Source organism: Periplaneta americana, chromosome 10, assembly GCF_040183065.1.
Source record: "Periplaneta americana isolate PAMFEO1 chromosome 10, P.americana_PAMFEO1_priV1, whole genome shotgun sequence".
In the NCBI taxonomy this organism is placed as follows: domain Eukaryota; kingdom Metazoa; phylum Arthropoda; class Insecta; order Blattodea; family Blattidae; genus Periplaneta; species Periplaneta americana.
Window position 1 is genome coordinate 144535047 of NC_091126.1, and position 19295 is coordinate 144554341.

Sequence of the window (19295 nt, forward strand, 5' to 3'; positions counted from 1 at the left end):
AAACATTCAGCTAGTAGCTTGCATTTGAAAATGATACTGACGAGGCAAAATAAATAAATCTGTGTAAACCTTTACTGGAGCAAAAGTACGACTGACGTGTTAACTGGCGCCAATAAATCCATGCATGTGTAAACTCACCTTTAAAAATCTCTGTGATTTGCAATGTAATAGTAAATCATTCATGATCTGCGATCCGTAATTATGTCCTACTGTAGGAATATACGCTCGTCTACTCCTCTATACAAAGGATGATCCAATGTCTATCCGGCTGCATGGAATTTGTTGATTGCGGTCTCCTTCAGTCAGGAGCAACACTTCAAAACAACACAACCGTCAACGACTATCTAAGTGTCTGTGCAGCTGCGGGCACCTTTAGGGGACTACGTTGCTGTAATCCTGAACTTTCGTATAGCGGCAATGGGAAAGTTATACTCCATCACGCTGCTGCACATTGTGGTGGCATTTCTTCCTGAATATTTGAGAACCACAAAGATGGAAAGGTAGAAAAATAAGTAATGGTAAGTTGGGAGTTATGAACTTACATCCAATGACAATGAAGCTAGAAGAGAAAGAATGGTTTGCCTAATAGATTAAACAGACCTCAATAAGTCACAAAAACTGACATGACAAGAACAAGCACTGGAGATGAAGACCACAAAATGGAGGCAATGCTATAGTGGGTGTTCAGCATGTAATGGTGGCAGGATGTATCAGAAGCATTGATGGAAAATAAAAAAGAATGAAAGGGGAATATAAAGACAGTAATATAATGAATAAGACAAAAAAGTAAGAACGCGAACCATGACCACATCTTCTCGTCACCCATCCATTCGAATGGAGGATCTTATAAAATGCTCTAGAAGAAATATTTTTTTTTTTATTTTATATACTTTAGGAACATCTTTTAAACTAAAAGAGTCCCTTTACATTTTTTCAAAGAAATACTCTTCAATGCGTCAATAAAAATGTACGGAAAGAAATCACAAGACAAGGATTCTAAGTGCGAATCGTTGTGTTCTAAGGATGACCAATATTTCAAGAAATTTTCTATTTTTATTTCTAATAACATTAAGTACATTAATTTAATTTCGTTACAGTACAAATAAATTATCCCTCAAAACGGCGACAAACCTGGAAGAGTGGGAAGTGAAAGTACTTGGAGACAAAGTCGGCACCTTTATTCAGTATGTCGGTGAGTTTCACCAAATTCTACCATAATGGCCCAGCCCTCCCAAGCCATATCCGTAGCCGTAATACGGGTAATAACCACCATAACCTAGTCCTCCATATCCGCCGTACCCTCCGTAGCCATACCCTCCGTAGCCTCCGTAGCCGCCGTACCCGCCGTACCCATAGATGGGGCCGGTTGTGTGTATCTTTCGCTGCCTGAAGCCGGTTTTCTCTACGCCCACTGCGCCAATCCTGCCCACCTCCACGGCCTTGCGGTCACCAACAAGGCGTCGTGCGTACGCGTCCTTAGCCCGACCCTCCCAAACCCTCTTCGTGGGCGGTGGATTCAGCAAACCTTCCTGCAACATGAATTTCAAATGCAGTCATGCGTCCATCCTAGCGAGTGAATTGTTATCAACAGAGATCGGCACAAGTGAGAAAAAGTTTTTCCAAAATATGACATTTCTTTGGCAAAATACGAAAATATAAAATTAGTTAAATATTTAAATGCTAAACTAAGTCCGTTCGTAAACAATTTGGAGCAACTTCACATTATTGTTTATAAAATAAGCTGGTAGAGATTCGTAGTTTTGTTTTGCCTATATTTAATATGTTCCCAAGTGAATGTACCTTAATCCAGTCACTAGCTAATTCAATTCCTTACACTGAAGAGAAAGAAAGAAAGAAAGAAAGAAAGAAAGAAAGAAAGAAAGAAAGAAAGAAAGAAAGAAAGAAAGAAAGAAAGAATTCTTACACTGCTGGACTCAACACTGTTTACAATATAACACAAGTAATTTTTCTATATTTTCTGGCAAAGGTTTACACCTTCTGTCTGTTAATATTGTTTCATAGGATGAAAAATCCATGCCATTACAAAAAGAAGAGAAATTAAGCAAGCAACAAAATTGATATTTGTTGTTTAGTCATTAGTAGGCTTCGAGACTTCGGACCCGATAGAGCAGTTCAGTGGGAAATCTGCATAACGGCGTACTGAGAATAGTGGTAAAGCGTACAGTGGGTGGGGGTACTGTAGAATGAATGACAACAAATACGTGAAGGAAAACGCTCTGGATTTGAAGGTTCTGATGAATAATTTGGTTTTCATAAAAACCTATTTTCAAACTGTGTCTGAAATTATTACACGCTTAGAAAAGTCAGAGCAAGAGATGCCGGAAGCCCTCAAATTAGTTGAGGAAATGACACAGAGAATTAATGAGACAACAAGTACACCGGTTACTGAACGTGTAAAACAGCAGTGGAAATCAATTTTATGTAAAAAAAAAAAAAATAACGGATATGGAGCATTGTGTCGTATAAACAGCAAATTAGTGGACATAGAGTCACCCGAGAATGAAGGACTGTCTCTTAGAGACTGCAATGATGTTAGGTTTTTCGTTTTGCTCCTATAAACTCATACGACGTAGAGCGCATTTTTTCACAGTACAAACTGTGTTTGGTAGACAACTGAAAAAGATTTACGTTTGAGACACTGAAAATGTATCTTGTAGTACTTTGCAATTCGGTACTGTAACTGCACTTCCTAAAGACGACCAATAGGATAAATGAAGAAATTAAAATTGCTACCTGTTTATTTCCACCATTAACACTGTGTATAATTAAACACAAATGCTTATAAAGGACAGGAGAATAAATGCTTTTCACATTATTTTGGCATTGTCATTGTGTAATGTATATTTACTTTCAGAATGTCCATATGTGTGTGTTTCCCCATACTACCGTACTCTACTCTAAATAGCAACGTAGTTACCTCAACACATCTCTACCTTTCACTACCTGCAGCGAGTCAACAACCTATAGTACAAGCACAGTAAACTTATTGTATCGGGTCCAAAGTCTCGAAGCCTGGTCATTAGTGTCTGTTCTCAATCTTATTCTTTGAGGCAATGAGTTTAGCTCATGCACATTTCAGTGTCTTTTCGGAAACTCTTCTCATGCTTTTTGGATTTTTCGGTGTCCTAGGAAATGGGTCTGACTGCTGCTTTCTTTGAGTTATAATATATGGGCTTACTGGGTGAATAGATTGCTAAGAAAACGTGATGCGGCGGCCCGGCTCTCGGTCCAGCCGTTCACAGACTCCACTTACGCCAAGAGTTTGTTATCGGTGATACGCATCGTAATGTCTGTAATAAGACACACCACAAACTATTAAAGTAAATTATTACTAAATATAATTAGTTAAAACAATATTTACACATCCAAATTAAGAACGAAGTTGTTGAAATTCCCTTCCTTCCTGTTCTAAATATTTGTCACATCTGTTTAAGAACTCGCTGATCTTTCCGTTGAGAAATTAATGTAGGCCATGTTTTCTCGGATGCTATTTTCCAGTTCTTCCAAGGTATGTGGATTATTTTTGAACACCTCGTGTTTTAGAATTCTCAGAGGGTTAAATAAATAAATGCTAATCGTACACTCCTTTCCATCAGGATTATGCGAAAGCATATACACTTGACTATTCTATGAAAGAAATGCACAGGCTATACTGTTCCAAGATATGTCAGTAGGAATGTGTGACCCTACATATTCTGGAAAAGCATAAAAATGGAATCTGCGAGAACATCTTCTGCATTTCTCAACAGAAAATGCAGCTAATGTGTGTTGCATTACTTCTCATACAGGTAATATGAATCCTTAGAATAAAAAGACAAAGACTTTCAGCCTCTCCTCTCTTTATTTTGATCAGTAAATTATGTTCTACTTGCTTATATTTAGTAATAATTTACATTCATTTTTGTAGTATGTCGTAGTATCGATACTGCGTAACGTGTCACCGAGGATAAGCTCTCTGCGTAAGCGTAGAATACGAGTGAAAATGGCTGGATTGCGGTTCCTGAACAATAAAATCACTCTGTATATTCGTCATATTATATATTCACATGTGTAAGTTCTTGCCTTCTTTTCGTGTTTTCCATACTTAAGAGACAACGAAATATTTAAAGTATTCTACATAGCAATATTTAGCTAAAATGAGCTCTTTAATAACAATCTGACATGATTCGACTTGTTATTTTTCAGACATTTCGTTTGGAAGTAGCCTTTCTATGACTATTTAACTTACGGGATGAATTTGCGATATTGACCAATAACGTTTCAGAGCCGCCTTAAAATCAACCAATCACAGTTATGTTTCTTGATAAAACGCTTTGTAAGGAAGCAATTACTACAGACAATCACCGGAAACAATAACTGAATAGTTTTTTCAATAATTCGATTAAAACTGCAATTGTAATATTTGATGAAATGAAAGTAGTTAAATATAATTCAATGTAAACATCTTATGTATTATTTACTTAAAAGAAAAACAAATCATGAAATTGTACCAGACAAACATTAAAATATGTTTGATGATAAGGGGATAAGAGACCTTGAATCACTTTAATAAGTTTTATAAAATCTTCGTTTCTATACCACAGTAATTTGGAGTGTAATAAATAAAATGCCATTGGCGAAGGAAACGATGATAATTAAGCACTTGATAGGCCTATCCTAGAAATAACTAACCTGTCAGAAGACACGACAGTTTTTACCCTGGTATTCTATAAGAGGGAATCTGTTTCATAAATATTCCAGTCGCATGGAAAGGAATTTTTCAACAGTAATCTCACTAGAGGTTTTGATTTATCTAGAGAAAATCAAAACTCGAGTGCGATTTAATTGACCATTACACGATTAGAAAAAAATATATAAAGATTACAAGAAATAAAGTACTCTAATACAATAAAATATTAATTGACTTACTGAAATTCTATTTCACTAATGTTAGCTTCACCAAAACGTTTGAATGGAGCCGCCATTTTCAGTCGATTGTCTATGCTGTAAACAAGTGACGATCGCAAAGCATGTTTTATAGTACCGCAAAGAATTTGCAGTTTGAAATGTTGGCAAAAAAAGAAAAACAAATGGTAGGGAGGTAATAAAAACAGAAGAAAGTATATAAAGATTAGAAGAAATAAAGTACTCTAATACAATAAAATAGATATTAATTGACTTACTAAAATTCTATTTCACTAATGTTACCTTCACCAAAATGTTTGAACGGAGCCGCCATTTTCAGCCGACTTTCTATTCAGGAAACAAATGACGATCGCAAAGCATGTTTTATATACCATAAAGAATTTGCAGTTCGAAATGTTGTCAAACAAAGAAACAAATGCTAGGGTAGTGACAAATACAAACAAATGCTAGGGAAGCGATAAAATTAAACAAATGCTAGGGAAGCGATAAAATTGTGCGATAAGCAGCCATGATTGGTTGAAAGACGTCCTTTCGTACCGTTTTATTGGTCAAAAGTAATATGACGTAGTAAAAGTGTAACAGTCATATTAAACGGTTACATTGCAGCTCAGGTGTTGTTTCGGGACGTCAACAAGAATCAGAAATAGTACAATGTTACAATTAAAAGGAATATGATAGTTGAATGAAAGAGATAAATTATAGATTCAAATTTTAATTTATGTGCAGACATTTTGTGATTAGGATCGATCACTGTTTCCTCAGCTCGCCCATGGCCGAGTGGTTATCCTCTCTGCCTTCCATCGTGGCGACCCGAATTCGATCTCAGTCTGGGTTGTGGAGGAAATTATGGTGGACAAAGTGGGCAAGAGGGGTTTTTCTCAGAGTTCTCTCATTTTCCTTCGCCATTGTCACCATCATTCTACGAATACTCCACAATCACCCTCACTCTATGAGGTCCCAAACCAGGCTTTCGAAACAAATAAAAAATGGCTCATAGTTGCATACATTCATTTTAATAAATATTATTAAAAAGTCGTTTGCTTGCGGTAATGTACCTCATGAGTACTAAAACTAAGTTATTTCGAAATGTTTTCTTCTTTTCTTATGGGGAAAATAATTAATTTTAAAAACTACTTAAGTTAATAACAAAAAAACCTCCAATCATATAGAAAAATGAAGTTATTATTATTATTATTATTATTATTATTATTATGCCTCGAACAAGTGCAAAATTTCAATTATCTGGGTTGTGAAATATCTTATCAAAATGAAAAAGATGTGAACAAGAAAATTACCAAATTTACACAAATTCTAGGAATAATAAACAATACATTAAAAGCTAAATTAGTACAAAAATCTACAAGAATAAAAATATATAATACACTAGCATTACCCTCCCTTTTATACGGAAGCGAGATTTGGACATTAAAGAAAAAAGACATGAACAGAATCAAAGCAACGGAAATGAAATTTTTCAGGAGGACAGCAGGATATACTCTTTTAGACAGAAAAAGGAATGAAGAAATTTTAGAACAATTAGAAGTAGAGTCAGTAGAAGAAAAAATCAGCAGATACAAATTCAATTGGCTAGATCATGTAAGAAGAATGAAAAATTCAAGAATCCCAAAAATTACGATGCAGTATAAACCTAGAGGACATCGTCGGCCAGGAAGACCTTTAAGAAGACTGCTAGATGGGGCCGAAACAGGTCTACAGAGGCCTAATTCGTGAAGGATTAAGATTATGATGATTATTATTATCATTATTATTATTATTATTATTATTATTATTATTATTATTATTATTATTATTATTATTATTATTATTATGTACAGTAGATGACACGACTAAAGGTACTTTTCGATACCAAGAATGGTGGAAACTTTTAGTTCTAGTGAAATTTCTAAATTGAGTTTATGCTGAGGCACACAATACTTTTTATTTACACTTACAAGGGAACTGTCAAAGAGCTCGTCTCTAAACCTCCCTTCTAACAGTGCAAAATCAGATCTCGACAGCATGTTTTCATGTGTAAAATAGTATCGTTCGAAATATAACATTGTTGTCTTTATTATGGAGAGACCTACGCCTACAGGGTTGTTTCCGATCACTTATAACGAATTTGGATGACGTCATGTGCGTCAGGAATCACACCGACAGCTGAATTGCGTCGAGAGGTGACAGAACAGTAGTGAGTGATTTCATAATCAGAACACACGGTGTATCACAGTAGCAAGCCCAAGAAAATCGAGTCTCTTTGGGAGGGGTACATAATAACCCTTTCCGATGACAAGTACAGTTACGTGAAAATCATAGGAACCTGCAAAAAACGTAGTTTCGTTATTTCCAAGAAAGGCATCTTGTGTGTACGTAATAAGACTGGCAAATATCGGAAAGCATTAATTCCAGAGTGGAAAAAGCAAGCAAATCTACCCCCAGTCGCAAGTCGCAGCACCCCACGAGATGATACAAATTAATTCCATTCGAACTTTACCAATCTTATTAAGTACACAGAAGATGCCTTTCTTGGAAATAACGAAACCTCGTTTATTGCAGGCTTCTTTTATTTTCACTTAACTGTACTTGGCATCGGAAAGGGTTGTTATGTACCCCTCCCAAAAAGGCTCGATTTCCTTGTCAATTTCTGCTGTGAGTCGCCGTGCAGTCTAACAATGAGATCACTCTCTACTGGCCTGTCGCCTCGAGCCACATTTCAGCTGTCGTGTGAATCCTGACGCACATGATGTCATTCAAATTCGTTATCAGAGATCGGAGACAACCCTGTAGTACCACAGTGATTGGAAAGCGATTATACACCATGAAATACGAGCAGGCCTATTCGATCGTTAAAATAGTATAATGAATGGATAGGAACACTCTTTACAACAAGTTTCCATGGAAAAAAGACCTCGCGAGCACCAGGTTGAGAACGCCTGGTGTAAAGTGATGACAGGGCCATAAATATAGTCAGCTATATAAACAACATGAGTACAGGACTGATGTTATTTATGCAAACAACATGAAAATGAATGTGCAAGCTTACCCATATTTTGTAATACAAGGACTTACATTATTTATGTATCAAGACATGCATCTATTACATTATGAATGCTGTACAGCACTTAACTCAATTTCGATAAAAATTGAACTCATGTTGTTTATGCAACTATCGATTCATTTGATTTAGTGGGATAGTAAAACACATTGACAATGTACTGTAGGCCAGTGATATCCAACCGGAGGTACGTGAAAAAGTCTTAAGGGGTACGTAAAATTTAAAATAAGCATATACGTTTCATGAATGATCAGACCTAATGAAAACCATTTCTGCCAGAGCGAATTTATATTGCTTTCTATTATTCTACTCAACAATTAAATCTTGCAACTCCGCTTGTTATGCTAATAGTCAAAATCGATGCTTTTGGGTATATTGGCTGAGTGTGACATCTTCCAGTAGTGTGTGGTGACTGCTGTAAGCAGGTTCGTTTTCTATACTTCTTATATTATAGTCTCATTTCTCACTCCATATATAGTCCGGATCACCTTACTTAATACCATAAGGATGAAACCTAACCATTCTTCCCCTATTACTACATATGCTAGTGGATTATAGTGATTTTCTAGCTCTCAGGTTGAATTTTCTTTTACCAACTTCGTTTCGAATTTCGGGTACTGACAAATACTACAACTGCTAGTTATTTTCTAACTGTTATGTTGGCAGCAACAATTTCGGTTTGCAGTAAAAGAAACTGATGAAAATGCAAGCAAGTAAATACATTTTTAGGTTAGGTCTCATGAATCGTAAACTATTTAGTCAAAGCAATGAATTTCATGTTGCCAGACAAAATAGATTTTAATATTAGATCATAATTCTAATTACCAACATAATATGCGAGAAGTCCATGAGGAAAATATACTATATCATAAATTATTGAACCATTTTGGAAACACCTCGCAACACAAAGATGAGATGTGGTAAATAAGCAAGACATTGTTATTGTTAATACTGTATTAGTATTATTATTATTATTATTATTATTATTATTATTATTATTATTATTATTATAACAGTACGTAGCATTGTGATTTTACCCTTTTCGGTGACATCTGGTATCAGTTGACAAGACTAAAGAGATTGTCAAATTAGATTTTTAGGAACTACACTTATGTGATCCTCACTATACTTGGGAACTAAGTGCAGAACTATAATCATACAATCATGGCGAGTATAAAGACAAGACAGTTGAAATTTCTAAAATAATATGCTATACAATTTTACATAATCAACAAAAGTGGCACTGGGAACATCATATGAGTCAGCATTGCTAGAATCTACGGCAATTCGGAAGGCGGTAGTCTGCTAGCGTTTGCGTCGAGAGAGACAGATAGAGCAAGGCAGCGTACAACATTGCCACATCGTACTGCAATACAAATAGCCCAGGAGAGAATTTAAATTATCAAGAGACAATAATGACCTTAGCCGTTGATTACTGTAAACATGACATCAAACAAACCCTCTTTCCTTCACTAACAATATTCTTTGCACGGTTCTCAATCCCACACCACATGCTTCTGCAGTCGTTTCTTGCGCGTTGGCAACGTTGTAGCCAGCATCAAGATGGCCGGCAGCGTTCTGCTCGTCAACGTTTTTAAAATAATTAACACTTTAAACACTATTTTCCGCGCCTGCCTGTGTAATACTTGTCTTTTTACAGTCTCTTCTTCCATTTATTTATCTTACACACACATAGTAAATGTTAGTTTTACTTATTCAATGCAATGAAACACTCACACGTGAACAAACGAACTCGGAAAGTACTAGTTACAGACTGATTCCGATTGGTTCTACTGTACAAGCTTGTGACGTCACATGCCAGAAATGCTACGGCGCATATAGCAGCTGACCGCCTTCCGAAATGCCGTCTAGTCTAGTTTCAAAAAATAAATCACCGTGCATAGCAGTTACTGTTTCTGGCGCTTTGGCTATAGCAGATAAAATGTTAGACAAAAAATTTTGCTAAAGTAATAAAACAATTCCTAATTCATGACATGGTACAAGATGTTGAGGAAGAAGTAGAAAACATTAAGCTTGACACAATATTTGCGGTTCATATTGAATCGGTGGATGGGTCTGACGATGTCGAGTTATTTATAGTATACGTTCGCTATTTTGATTTTAAGCCTAAAAAATGTGCTATTGCTGATGAAAGTCTAGGATGTAAACAATTATCAGAATATACAAAGGGAGAGGTTATTTTTTAAATTCTTGGTAATTTCATAAGATTAGAATTAATTTTGTCATGAACTGGTGTGTGTGTGTCCACAGATGGAGCTGCTCCATTGACAGGTCAGAAAAGTGGTCTTCTTGCTCGTATTCGCGAAATTAACCCCAAAATAATTTGGCAACATTGCATTATATACAGAGAAAACTTGGTTTAGAATATAAATATCTCCTGATTTTCATGAAATGCTGAACATCGCTGTAAAGGCTGGTTCACAATAAACCAGGAACGGAAACTACAACAAGAACGAGAACGGAAATAATGTTAAAATAAATGTATTTAAATGTGAGCATTCACAATTAACTATTGTGAATACTCACATTTAAATACATTCATTTTAACATTATTTCCGTTCTCGTTCTCGTTGTACTTTCCGTTCCCGGTTTATTGTGAACCAGCCTTAAGAATAAAGTCGATTAAGTCACGTGAACTGTCGTCTTTAAAAAAATGTGCGAGAAGATGGGATCCACATACTCAACTGTTTTTATAACACCGGGGAGCAGTGATTATCGCGAGGACGCGTAATGACTCGCCTTTTTGAATTGAAAATGGAGGTAAACTGTTTCCTTACAAAACTGAAATCCGATCTAGTGACGTATTTGGAGATGAAAGGTGAACTTTTCAGCTAGCTTATTTGACGGATATTTTCAACAAAATTAATGATTTCAATCTTCAACTCCAAGATTTCGAAAACAATATTTTAAAATCCCATGTCAAAGTAAAAGGGTTTTGTAAGAAAATATTATTTTGTATTGACTGCATTTAATAAAGGGAATATTGCAGTTTTTACAACTGTGTTTGAAACTAGTGGACAAAATGAAGTTGGTATTGCTGATAGAGTTTTAGAAATAATTAACCAAATGCCACCTAGAAAATCTCAGGATAAGTTTTCGAAAAGACTTGAGAAATAAATTAACATATAATATAGGATTACAAATCCGTTTTCCACCACAGCTATCAGTTCCCCTGAACTTCCCTTAAAATTGAAAGTCTGCTAGAGTGTCCGTTCACAGTTCACTGAAAATAAAATTCGAAAACTTGTCAATTTGTGACTTTTGGTGTTATATTCGCAAAGAGTATATCGTCGTTGTTCCTGCAATAACTTCTATGTGACATATTTATCGATTTTCATATTTTTGCTCTATTAAATAACTTAAATAGTGATAGCAAATAATAAAATCTCCTATATGTAATTATATTTCCTTGTTTCGAAAATGTAAGAATTCACAGTCTCTTATGTACCACTGCCATAGAATGAATAAATGTACTTTTTCTTCCTACTGAAAATTTTTATATTTTGCACATAGGAGTTATTGCAGGAACAACGACGACATGAAACTCAGTGACACTGCCATTCATATCTTCTGTCATTCCTTTATACTTATTAGTATGAGCAGGGTTTCTCTACGTTGAAAACAATCAAAACAAAACACAGAAATCGCTTGAATCCAAAACCATATCTGATACTCGGACTCACGAATATTCGCCCAAGAATCGAGTAGCTGGCGTGCAGAGAAAAACCTCAAGCATCTCGTCAATAGATCAAAACCACTTAAGTTAATAATATAATGAGATAATTTTTTCTTTTATATAATATTTTCTAACGTTGTTCTTTTAATTACTTATTTAATGGCATGAATCTTTTCTTTATATAGTTTAAAATTGGGTGATTTAATTATTGATCATTTGTTCATTTTAATTTAGTTCATACCCAGGCCGTTGTAACCTTGCACATGACAGTTGTTATTTGCGCTGGCAATTCTCCCTATGAAAAAGTTGAACGTTGTGCGGTAGCCTTTCTACGAAGGAGGGAACCGAAGATTTGCACTGCAGTCTAAGGCTTATTGTGCTTACCACTCCTATTCTGTGAATGATTGGGTAGCTCTTGTACAAGTACAGCACGCCGCACCGTGAACTGAACCCGGGTTATGATATGGATGATGATGATATTTGAATTAATGATGGCGAAATTAGTCCGAGGTCCAACGCCGAAAGTTACCCAGCAATTCTGCTTCAATTGGGTAAGGGTAAACCCCGGAAAAAAACCCAACCAGGTATCTTTTCCCAGCCAGGATTCCAACCCGGGCCCAGTCGTAACACGGTCAGACGCTCTGACCATTACTCCACAGCGGTGGACAATTTGTGTGTTAGTTTTATAATTATAAATAATTTGTTACGCTGCTGTGAAATGTTACAAAAGAGATGTCTTTCAGAAATTGGGAATCCTTTGCGTAAATAGTCAGGAGTCAGAATTGGTGCAAATGGCTCGTCAATTTTACGACCTGTAGAAGGAATTTGTCCGTACAGAGCGATTATTTAGTTCTGACAGCTAGGCGACGCGAAAGAGGGGAAATAATAGGAGTAGTAGGGAGAGTTCCGGAGTAGAGATAAGGGCGAGCTCTATTGTTCTCCAACCAGGAGATTAACCATGAAAGGTATGTGCTTACTATTGCGTCATCTATTGGAACGAAGTAGATAGGTAATATTACCGTTATAACGTCAGTTTAAAAAACATGCGCTCTCCTGCATATGTTATTTCTTTTATGGAGGGATTAAAAGACCAGGAGATTAACCGTGATCTAAATTTGTAACTAGGGTAGTATAAATATGTGTGTATCAGTGTTATCGTTTGTGCTTTGAGAGTTAGCCAATGGAGATGCGTGTACCCACGTGTGTGACCTTACGACATCTTATGACATCAACATTCGTTCATAGCATTACCCGCTGCGTCTCATTCCCCTGAGACTTTCTCCTGGTTGGAGTACAGTACCGCACGCATGACATCCGCTTGCTCCGAAGGCAAGCGAGTGACTAACCCAAACACCCCACTAAATGGACTCGTCTGACCAAGGCGCACATTCCGGCGACTGTCAGGGCTAAATAATCGTACTGTATATATGGACGATCCCCCAATCTTGCAGATAATATAATAAAGCGGATATCAAAAACTTTAGGCTTCTCTAAGATGATAGTAATAAGGAACGGAGTTACAAAATAACTACCGGTACCATTTGAATTAACAGAGAAGAATAGAAAATTACGCGTAATTTAAGTCAGTTGTTACGACAACATCGCATCTGTAGCTAGCAACATTTCGCAAAGCTGTCGGTGCAAGTTTACATCGGCCTGAGTATAGATAGTTACGTATGATTTGAATTAAGCATAACAATCCTTGGGGTACAAGCTTGAGTGGAAAAGTGTCTGTAGGGGTACGAGGAGGGAAAAGATTCAATGCCACTGCTGTTAGACTACAGCGATTAGCACTTTGCAGTTGATTTTTTTTTTTTGCCCCTTTGGGAAACGAATTTAAGGGGACTTGTACGTCAAAGCGCAGAAAAGTAATAAAAAAAATGTGCTAACATTTAAAATGCAGAAAGTTGCAGTCATAGTTTGATGTAAGACTTAGAGCATTCTAACGGGTAATTTATAAATATTTTAAGAGGTGAAACATATGTTTTATGTGCAATTACTGACTGCTAAAGCGGTCGGGTAGCTCAGATGGAGCCCACACCTGTGGAGTAACGGTTAGCGCATCTGGCCGCGAAACCAGGTGGCACGGGTTCGATTCCCTGTCGGAACAGGTTACCTGGTTGAGGTGTTTTCCAGGGTTTTTCCTCAACCTAATATGAACAAGTGCTGGGTAACTATCGGTGCTGGACCCCGGACTCATGTCACCGCCATTATCACCTTCATTTCATTCAGACGTTGAATAACCTAAGATGTTGATAAAGCGTCGTAAAATAACCTACTAAAAAAAAGCTTAAATGGTAAAGCAGCTGGCCAGGATTGGATGGTCCGGGGTTCGATCCCGGATGGTGACGACATTTTCTTGTGACCAAACTTCCAAAACGGCCCAGATTTCCACTCAGTCTCCTTTCAAATTGACTGCCGGACCTTTCCTGGGGGTAAAAAGACAGTCGGAGCGTGGTGATGAACACGTCACCTCATTCTAGTGCCGAGGTCAATGAATGCATGGAGCTCTACCTCCATGCCCCCATATGCTATTCGTGGCATTTATAGCGACTATCTTTACCCACCTTTACTGACTACAGTAGAGCGTCTCGTTTAGGCAGAGTGAAAACGTAAAGAAAGTGCAGGTAACTTGTGGGAGAGGACGAGTCGTACGATAAACACGAGGGATGTATAAGGTTTTAGTTACAACATTTATGGCGGAGCATTAATTGAAATATTTTCCAAAAACGTACAAAACAAAAGAACACAAATTGCATAACTTTATCATACACACATTTTAACAAACAAGCAAATGTAATGTTGAAATAATTCAATATAACAAATCAAATTTTGCTAGTTATATGATGTTGCTTTCAAGCAGCATTTTTACGGTCATAAATTTCATTCTCTGTATGACTAACAATATCACCGTCTTCTGTAGCCGAATTAACAAAACTAGAGTATATTAGTCTGAAGTGACAACACTATTTCCTAAACATAATAATTATCCCTTCTCAAAGTTAAATTTATTCAGGTACAGTACAGAAGACGATGATATTATGTTAGTCATACAGAGAATGAAATTCATGACCGTAAAAATGCTGCTTGAAAACAACATCATATAGACTAAGTAGCAAAATTTGATTTGTTATATTGAATTAATTCAACATTACAATTCCTTGTTTGTTAAAATGTGTATATGATAATGTTATGCAATCTGTGTTCTTTTATTTTGTGTGTTTTTGGAAAATATAATGTCAATTAATGTTAATATAATTAATTGTAATTAAAACCTTGTGCATCCCTCGTGTTTATCGTACGGCTTGACCTTCCCCACACGTTACCTGCATTTTGTTTACGTTTTCACTGTGCCTAAACGAGACGCTCTACTGTACTACCATTTACTTCTTAGTATAGCTTATATTTTTTTTAATTAAACGTATTACTTCAATCTTTATATGAGCTGTTCAGAGCAGAAGTGGTGTAAGTCAAGAATGGGTAATGAGGGTTGGAGTAAACATTCTGTAAAATACAGCGCAAAGTAGCAATTAATATTCAATTTATTTAAACTATTAGTAGTCAGTGGATAGCAAGAACGATATATTAATTGCTACTTTGCGCTATATTCTACAGAATTTTTACTTTAAACCTCACATCCAATTTTGACTTACACCACTTTTGCTCTGAACGGCTCATATTATGCCACTACTATCTTGTAAAATTATTTTATTCTATCTACTTTCGTTTATTATATTATATTTTATATTGTTTGTAATAGTTCAGGTTGAGTGAAAAGGAAAGATTAAAGGCCATAAATCTACTAGTTGACTGAGTAAATAACAAATGATCCATTATAACGCTGTAAATTGCATCAAATTATGGTTGCAAATGTTTACGCATTTACAGCTTAAAAATTAGCAAACATAATTATGTTTTTATGCGTTCATATAAGCGTCTCCTTAAATGCACAGCCTATAATATGTTATTTGACACTATTTATTTAGTAAATAAAGCTAAATTGAATGGAAAGAACTGATTATAAACCTATCTAAATTGATTTCTCTTGATTCGAATGAACTACTATAGGCATCTGTTCTAAGTAAAAGTTATGACGTGTATATAAGCTTCTAGAAAATAAACTGACCCGCACGAATAACACCCGTCCTTCAATTCTTTTCTGGAAATGGATACACACGAACAGAAAAAAACAGCAATCTATAAACGATGTTCCTTTCAGATATAAAGTAAATTGCAATACGTACATTTTCGTGATAGAGTCGAAAATTATTTTAACCATATTGATTTCTTTACACTTTTGTAAAATACATATAAGAATACTAAGATTTCCATTCCTATTTTTCGGTATAGGTCGACACTTACCTGAATCATAAGCATGGCCGCCACCACGAAGAGGAGCGACTTCATAACCATTGTTCTGAAAAAAAGATGCACAAATATTTGAAAATGTTGTGCCGTTATGTTTTACTGATAATGTATCAGAATGAAACTTACCTTCCTGGAGATTAATGCTGTAACGGGCCTTGGCAAGATGTGCTCAGTGTGATTCCATTTCACCTTTATATATATCTAACATAAAAAAACGAAAAAGTTACATCTCACGAAATCGTGTTTGTTGATAACCGTATTTGAAATTAATGTTCTTCCTAAAAACATAGCTCAGAAATAGAAAATAAGGAAACAAAATCATAAACTTACTATCTGCAGCTCGGGACGACGCTGCAGCACACGTGCACATTCCAAATAGATAAACAAAGACCTTGCAAAAACATTTACCTCAGTGCTCGAATTGTTACCATTCTTTCAATTACAGTTTCCATGATTTTAGATGCAGAAATGAGTTTTAAGGATGATAAATATCCTTTCCAAGGAGGATTAATATTCTTAGCACTGCCTTTTTCACGAAAGAAGTTAAATTCTACAATTTGGAATTTCTCATTAGAAATCTTTGCTTCTCCACTCTATCCTCAGGTAGTGATCGACAGATTTTTGTCATCACTAGACTTCGGATTTTAGGTAGAAACCTATTTTAATCCTCGAAAGATAAGTTCATAAAAATTTGCGAGTACACGTTTCATATGAAGCTATGCCTAAATTGGTATTTTAATAGCACCTAAAAATGTCTATTTTGACGACAAAGCCTATTTTGACCTATTAAGTATGTTTTATCTCTAATAGGTCAAAACATCCATTCTTATTTCGAAAATTTGTATTTTAAATTCCAAATGTGTTCCTGGTTCTGTTGGAAATAAAGTACGGAATAAACTGAAGCAAGTTCTGTAGAGAAATGTAGGACTGAAGACCTACGTACTGCTTCAGATATCCTAGCAGGGAGAACACGGATTTACAATGTAACATTCCTGTCCAACTAGTGTCAAAATTGAAATACACTCCTGTTACTTTAGTGGTTGTGGAGCGTTCATTTTCAGCATACAAATTTGTGTTGAGTGACAGACGGCATTGCTTTTTAGTTGAAAATTTAGAAAAAAGTATTATTAATTTATTGTGAAGCTAATTATGGACATTGATGGACAAGACTTGGTAAAAATTGATTATAGCCTATTTCACTTGTTTGTGTACTGAATTTATGTATAAAACTTATTTTTCACATTTAATTGTTTAGTTTATGTATAACTAACTTATTTAGATATTTGTTGTTCTTTTAATTTTAGTAGTAGTAGTGGTAACGGTATATAAGCATTTAAAATTATTAAATTCTAGAAGTGATGATTTGGAAAATATTTTTAAAGAAAACATTATTTTTTGTTAGAGCCTATTTTCCATACTTTAGAGACTATTTCCTACAATTTTAGGCCTATTTTAGGCACCTAAAATTACATTTTAACGACCTAAACATCCGTACCCTAGTCATCACACTACCTTAGCTGAAGAGGCGAACTGAAACCGAAACAGAGAAAACGCAAAATTGCAAATAGAGTTTTCACTCTTTAAAACAAGTTTGTATTTTCGCGAATCATTGCCAAAGGTTTTAATCCTTTGACTGCATTTGGTATTATCCTTTGCAGTCTTTGAATTATTCCAAAGGCTCGTGATACACAAAAGGGGACGATATTCTTTTACCCAGCTTGCGAATCTCCGGTTCTCATCGGCACGATGAAAAGTCGTGGAACGGTAGGCCTAATCTTGACAGAAATATTGCAAAAGGAAAGTCAAAAGGCGTAAGTCAAAAGACAGAGCAAAGCAATGACAATTATGCTGAGTAGATGGCACTACTTAAAAACATTTGCAAAGCAAAGTCAAAAGACAGAGTGGAGAAGGAAAGATCTCTAATGAGAAATTCCAAATTGTAGAATTTGATACACCTCCACAAATGCTGTTGCTTTGTCTTTTGACTTAGGGGAGAGTCGGGTAGTATCGGAGATTGGGTAGTATCGGACAGTGCGTTTCTTTCATCTACTACCATATGGTAGTACCTGAATGACATGGTTACGTTTCTCTATGCGACATCACAGAAACGTAACCATGTCAATCAGGTACTATCATTGTGTGGTAGATGAAAGAAACTCACTGTCCGATATTACCCGATGTCCGATACTACCCGACTCTCCCCTACGTATTTTGACTTTGCTTTATAAAAGAAGTTAAGAAGTCCATATCGTAGGTTTACAGCATATGAGATATATTGCTCGGAATAAGAGGATTAAAGACAGAATTTTCCGGTTATTTTTCCAAATTAAAAATTAAGTCTGCTAGAACCAACTTCGTCTGTAATTCTAAAATCGATTGTAAATGAATTTGTCATACACTTCCGTATCTGTGAAATAGAACCTTTCACACTGCCAAACCATTAGATTCCGGAAAGATACAGAAAGATGTGTAACGTATTTCGAGTGTAAAGGTTTGGTTCCTTACTATATGAATTGGGGAACAGTGAAATGCTTAGTAATAGCAGCTAAGCGGGAGAGGAAGCTGAGAATGAGTCCCTTGGTTTCGGCGCAGAGGAGATTACACATTCTGAATGATTCAACAAAGCTGTTGGGATTCACTGCGGAAGAAGTACTCGAGTAGTAAGTGGGGCACTTGATAGCAATTACTCTAAATAGCACCATGCCAAGTTCTTTAACTGTTTGAAAAAGTCCTTTGATAACCTTTGGCATAAAACCGCCGGCTACTGATTATTCACTGTAGTTTCTATTGCACCACATGTTACTGGTTACCCACTAATTTCCAACTCTTATCCAATTTCACACTTCTAGCTTTTAAGTTTCATTTTACCCGGAACAACCAACCTGACTGGTTTTTCCATGGTTTTCCACAGTTACTTAGGCAAATGCCGGGTTTGAATTTTCATTGCCATGGTCCATTTTCCTTCCTCTTCCCTGCAAAAAAAGATAGATTTCATATCATATCATTCAATTTCATCATCTCATTCGATAGACATATTCAGGTCACGACGCATGTCTTCGCTCATTTGCAGGAGGGGAGTCCTCTCCGAAACCGCCTGGATTCCAAGCTTTTCGCAATATTTTTGCCAGGATTAATTCCTAAAGAACACTTCCGAGGGCACTTCGGCACCTTAGAAGGGCTATCGGAATGAATCCTGTGCTGCTTTTCTAACCTTGGCGGTATGAATTTAAGGCGAAAGTGTATAAGGGA

The 19295-nt window shown here is 36.1% G+C and overlaps 1 protein-coding gene across 1 annotated transcript; it reads right to left on the reverse strand.

Annotated features, from left to right (window-relative positions):
- Nucleotides 1–1033: 1033 nt before the first annotated feature.
- Nucleotides 1034–16247, reverse strand: LOC138708057 (shematrin-like protein 2). The gene is made up of 3 exons (XM_069838183.1): nucleotides 16173–16247; nucleotides 16041–16095; nucleotides 1034–1529 (listed from the first exon to the last, which is right to left on the reverse strand). Exons 2-3 carry the CDS (start codon nucleotides 16089–16091, stop codon nucleotides 1200–1202), a joined length of 381 nt encoding a protein of 126 aa, XP_069694284.1. The 5' UTR covers nucleotides 16092–16095; nucleotides 16173–16247; the 3' UTR covers nucleotides 1034–1199.
- Nucleotides 16248–19295: the final 3048 nt, after the last annotated feature.